At 26.2% G+C, this 5,301-nt stretch overlaps 2 protein-coding genes across 2 annotated transcripts; one reads left to right on the top strand and one right to left on the bottom strand.

Annotated features, from left to right (window-relative positions):
* Window positions 1-257: 257 nt before the first annotated feature.
* Window positions 258-2,171, bottom strand: LOC106791692 (complement component 1 Q subcomponent-binding protein, mitochondrial). Its single transcript, XM_014757538.1, has 5 exons — window positions 1,822-2,171; window positions 1,531-1,681; window positions 1,144-1,346; window positions 772-860; window positions 258-689 (listed from the first exon to the last, which is right to left on the bottom strand). The coding sequence occupies exons 1-5, from the start codon at window positions 2,033-2,035 to the stop codon at window positions 540-542; spliced, it is 807 nt and encodes a 268-aa protein (XP_014613024.1). The 5' UTR covers window positions 2,036-2,171; the 3' UTR covers window positions 258-539.
* Window positions 2,172-2,282: 111 nt separating this feature from the next.
* LOC106791690 (nucleotide exchange factor SIL1) lies at window positions 2,283-5,077 on the top strand. The gene is made up of 4 exons (XM_014757535.1): window positions 2,283-2,944; window positions 3,303-3,583; window positions 3,690-3,952; window positions 4,129-5,077. Exons 1-4 carry the CDS (start codon window positions 2,824-2,826, stop codon window positions 4,889-4,891), a joined length of 1,428 nt encoding a protein of 475 aa, XP_014613021.1. The 5' UTR covers window positions 2,283-2,823; the 3' UTR covers window positions 4,892-5,077.
* Window positions 5,078-5,301: the final 224 nt, after the last annotated feature.

The following is a 5,301-nucleotide window of genomic DNA, read 5'->3' as shown; positions in this document are numbered from 1 at the left end:
TAATTATATATATAAAAAATGTGTGACTATATATATATATACGCGTATGATATATTTAATTATTTGTAAAGATTGGAAGGATAATGTAAGATAAATGGAAAGAAAAATAGAGTCTAATGAATTTTTAATTCTTTAAATTCAATCTGTTTGAATTCTATTTCTGTTTTCAATATGTATGAACAAATAATTAAATTTCTATATCATTTTAAGATTACATATACAATACTTTGCCTACTATTATTTAGAAAGATAAATTATCAGATAGCATTTTTTATTATACTTTGTATATTATTGTTACTATACAATTATAATGGTAAGAACATGAAATAAAACTTGGATAAACTATTTTATAAATATTTCAACGAGATGATGTTATTTATATTTGCTTGATAAATACGGAAGTCTACAAAAAAAATTGACTTTTTTTACATATACTATATGTAAAATTATGACATTAACAATACTTAAGATATTACCATGACGATTACATTGTTCTATTAGAAAGTAAAAATAATAATGCAATGATAGAATGTAGAAACTTATTTACTAGAGGTAAATTTGGAAAGTCCTTCTAATAAACTAACATATGCCGTATGTTCATAATTTGTACTAAGTTCGATGATTTTTTCAGCGAATTCATTAGAAATACCTTTCTCTTCGAGATAATTCATCAAGAGGTCATATAGATACTACAAAAAGAGAAAAGAATAATAGAATCATATAAATTTGTGAAAGCAAAGTATTAAATTCCACAGTACAAAGGATACTAACACCATCAATAATTTCACCAGCAACTGCATAAACTTTATCACTATGTTCTCCTTCGTAAAAAGTAATTTCATCGATACCAAAAATGTCATCTGAAAAATATCAATGAAATATATAACATTTATCTTATTAAAAAAATAAAAAAGTAATGAATGCAAATTTTTATACTATCATGTAATAGCAGTGTTACATTCTCATTTATATATTTCATATAACAAATGGTTAGAAATAATAATTAATAAGAATGTATTTAATTTTCCAAAGGATAATTTTCAAAATGATTTAAACCATCATTTTGTACTCAACGCTTTGGTTATATATCACACAATCTTTGAATATATTAATTCATTCAAACTATAAGCAATTAATACTTACTATAACTATCATCAGCACCGGATGCTCCTGGTTCAGTGTTAAATGAACATGTAAATCCTAGAGTTTGATTTCCTTTAATTATATCTACAGTAAATGATGGTTTGCTTTTCATTTCGCCGATATCTGCTTGATCGCTTTGAGGATCAATTTCGGGTTCAGTATTGTTGTCAACCGTATGATTTATATTGAAAGAAACTATTATTCTGTGTTGAAAAGTAAAATGAAATTATTATATACTAGTATTAGAAATTAAGAATTTATAAAGTTATTATATATGCAGGATGTCCTGTAATTGTTGGTACAAGCATACATGGGATAATTTTACATGAACAATTAACCAGGACAACCTGTTTATACATCGTATGTTAAATTTTATATTAATCTTACTCTTCGCCTTTATCTTTCTTCTCAAGAGTAACTTCAGCACTGTCCAGTGATACTTTGAAACCATTTAATTCTGTTGGAATTGTTTTCAACTTCTGCGCTTTCTTCTCTGCAACTATTTCTTCAGCTAGGAACTCTACTAATTCTTTCTCCGCTGATAATAAAAATAATAAATATATTTTTACTTAACAATATAATATTATTTCATATAAAAAAAATTAAATATCAATTAATAAATGAAAATTATCATACAATAAATAAACTTATACGCATTGAAACAAATTTTGACTATACCTTTGGTATGAGCATTTCTTTTACTTTCATAACTATAATTTAGAAAACTGTGAACCTTTGGAACAGTTAACGATACTACAGCATCGTTTTGCCGGTTGCACATGTTCCACAACGTTCTATATAAATTGCTACTCGTTGAAACATTGTTAGAAGTTGAGGATAAAATATTTCTAATCGCAGAACCACGAAGTAAATTTCTTACCACACAATTCATTTTTTTAAATGGTTTACTTCCAATCAATTCCTAAAAATATCTGAGGTTCTTATGAAAAAAACGTGATACAGAAACAGAAAATAGTAATGGAAAATGGTTGCATCACTATCTACCAACTTAAAGTACATTTACAATAAACGCATTTCCGGAATTATAGTTATTTTAATCGGAAATGTAACATCCAAAAACCCTAGTTGCTAGTAATTAAAATTCCATGTTGCATTATAGTTCACTTTCGAATCAATAGATAGCAGTGCTATTAAATTATACAAAATTGAGGTAGATTACGCTTGTCATGAATCTGATTATTCAATAGCCTTCGTAACATTCGATTAATTCGATTATTTCGTTATTCGTTTAAATTAAATACTTTAATAATTGTGAAGTGAATTTTTCTTTTTTAAATCGAATAAATCTAACTAAATATTAACATATTGAAAAAAGATTTAATTAAAGATCATACATTAGTATTGTGTATGTAGATATTTGGATGATCGAAGGTCAACGTTTATTCAATGTCGAATTTTTGTATTATAAAATAAGTGACACTAGCGCAACGTAGCGTTACAGAAAATAATCAAGAGTTCAGTAGTTAAGTTAGGTTCATCTTTAGCACCTGTTCAAAACGTGTACAAACGATATAAAGAATTAGTGGGAAAATTAAATTTGATTGTTAAAGTGTGATTAAATATTTTCATATCGACATAGAATTGTTAAACAAAATATTTGAAAATTAATTTATTTGACAGATTAACAAATTTTATCTCAACTCTTTTGAATTCATCAAAATGCGTGCCGATAAAAACCTTTACGTATTTCTCTTTTATTTCCATTTATTTATTTTCGCTTATTCGGAAAAAAACGAAAGTGTTTTCGTAGCAACAAATGAATGGCAAATTGTTAAAAAAGGTATTATTGATAATTGATATAAATGTTTGTTGTGTTATGTGATATAATATAATGTGGTATGATAAGATATATCGTAAGACCACGTCAGTTAAATTGATCGTTCGATAATTTATCGTGGTAACAAAAACACTATAATGTAGATTCAAATTCAAATTTTTTTCTTTCCTTTATTCTACTTGATTGTCATTTAATAATGTATAATAAACAATTTCTTTCTTCTCTTTTTTATTTGATTTTATCTAAATATATTATTATAATATAATTATAAATAATAATATGAGAGACCAATATAATATGATATAATGATATATATTTTAATAAAATAAATAACTAATATGAAATAAAATTTGTGTTAAAGGCTTAGCGTTACCGAAAGGACTACATATAAGATATAATATGCAAACTGGACTTGTTGAAGCTAAATTAATGGATCAGGAAAAAAAGGAGGATAAAGATTTAAATGATAGTAACACTTCAAGATCTTTAATATTACATCCGGATGAAGTAATTAAATCGGAAGAGGATGATCCTTTGATAAAAGAAAATTTAGATGATGTAGAGATTTCCACTGATACCATAAGAAATTTATTGAAAATGAGAGAAAGTGAGAAAACTGATAATAAGTCACCTGATACGAAAGTAATTAAAAATATTTTTCTCGATAATTAAATAAATTGAAAGTTTATATACATTTTATCTTTTTTAACGGCGTTATAATATTTGTATTTTGATTTCTATTTTTCAGGTTCCAAATGTAAAAAATAACTTTGATAACGCACCTAAATTCATTAAGAAATTGCCGTACAAACTTTCAACTAGTGATATGGTTCTTGAATCAGATAAACAACTTTTTGATGCCTTATTTAAAAAATTTCAAATATTTAAAGACACCATGAGTAAATCACGTTTACTAGATAAAGATATTGCAATCATTTTGGAAACTCTTAATGCTTTAGAATACATAATTCATCATGTCGACAATGGCCGTTTATTTGCTAATATGGGAGGGTAAGTAATATTTTATTTAATTTTATTCTTTTTTCTCCTTCACTTTCTACTAATACATTGAGCACGGAGCTGTTTCTGTTCAAAAGTTAACTGTCAGTTATTACAAATCGACGTTGCTTAAACGTGTTAAATTTAAATGTAAAAAAGAAAGCTCATTATTTGTTAAAAATTTACAGGTTAACTAAGATCGTAATACCGTGTTTGAACAGTACATATAGTAATATAAAAGCTGAAGCTTTAAAGCTTTTAGGCGCTGCCGCTCAATTAAATCCAGAAGTACAAGATAAAGCGTTAGAAGCAGGTCTAATACAAAAGGTTCTACGATTGTTATGGATAACTACGAAACATTTAGTGAAGACTAGATGTCTTTACGCATTGAGTGCCTTAATACGAAATTTTCCTGAAGCTCAAAAATCATTTCTCGATTATGGAGGTCTAGAATTATTTGTTAAAATCTTGATCGAAGAAGACGAAGATTTTGAATCAAAAATCCGAGTTATGAGACTTGTCAATGACTTGATCATTGAAAGACAAGATATAGGATATGCTGCTGAACCTGAAGAATATGATGATAATACAACAGACGAATATGCTGTGACTGCTTTTAGAAATAGATTAATAATTCATGGATATTGTAAAAATGTAATGAATTTAATGATAAGAATTTTTAAGCAAGAGCTTGACGATCCAACCATAATTGAGAATTATGAATTACTAGAAGTTATTATTGAAAATATGATAAGGGTTAGTACCATATGTAAAAAAGAATTTCACAAGAATCAACATGAGATTCTAGATACTATTAATGACTTGGTAGATTTTTACGAAGACTTAAGCAAATATGTTGATGAGGATAGTATCTCGTTAATCAATCAACAAATAATGTTGGTCGAAAGACTTATGGTAATCATTGAGATACCATTGCATGATGAATTGTAAATAACTTCAACCGAGGATTGTATAAAAAATAAAATATAATTATGTATTATAAATAAGTTTCAAAACCCAGGGAAAGAGAATACTATTCTCGTGTTAATATATAATATGCTGCTACAAGCAATAATGTGACGTGTAAAAAATGGAAATTTGATTCTGAAATCAGAAAATCTATTATGTTTTATATAGTAAAAGAAAAAAAAGAAAAACAAGAAAAAATAATGGACGCAGTAAAGACTGTAAATAGAGTATCGTTCTATGTGACTGATTATTAATACATTTCGTATAATCGTAATCAAAACAAATTAATAAGAGCAAAAACAATTTATATATACATGTATCATATTTATTTTCAATGTGAAATTTTTTTTATTAATGCGTTTTGATTATAGACCAATGTAAATATGAAATAT

Source organism: Polistes canadensis, unplaced genomic scaffold, assembly GCF_001313835.1.
Source record: "Polistes canadensis isolate GaletaPanama2010 unplaced genomic scaffold, ASM131383v1 scaffold_332, whole genome shotgun sequence".
Lineage (NCBI taxonomy): Eukaryota > Metazoa > Arthropoda > Insecta > Hymenoptera > Vespidae > Polistes > Polistes canadensis.
This window is presented reverse-complemented; position numbering and strand designations above follow the sequence as displayed.

Coding starts and splice junctions, on each gene's coding strand:
- LOC106791692 (XM_014757538.1), bottom strand. CDS start 2,035: ATGAATTGTGTGGTAAGAAATTTACTTCGTGGTTCTGCGATTAGAAAT. Junction 1,682..1,821: donor AAGAAATGCTCATACCAAAG/GTATAGTCAAAA, acceptor TTTTATTATCAG/CGGAGAAAGAATTAGTAGAG. Junction 861..1,143: donor CGGTGCTGATGATAGTTATA/GTAAGTATTAAT, acceptor GATATTTTTCAG/ATGACATTTTTGGTATCGAT.
- LOC106791690 (XM_014757535.1), top strand. CDS start 2,824: ATGCGTGCCGATAAAAACCTTTACGTATTTCTCTTTTATTTCCATTTA. Junction 2,945..3,302: donor ATGGCAAATTGTTAAAAAAG/GTATTATTGATA, acceptor TTTGTGTTAAAG/GCTTAGCGTTACCGAAAGGA. Junction 3,953..4,128: donor TTATTTGCTAATATGGGAGG/GTAAGTAATATT, acceptor AAAAATTTACAG/GTTAACTAAGATCGTAATAC.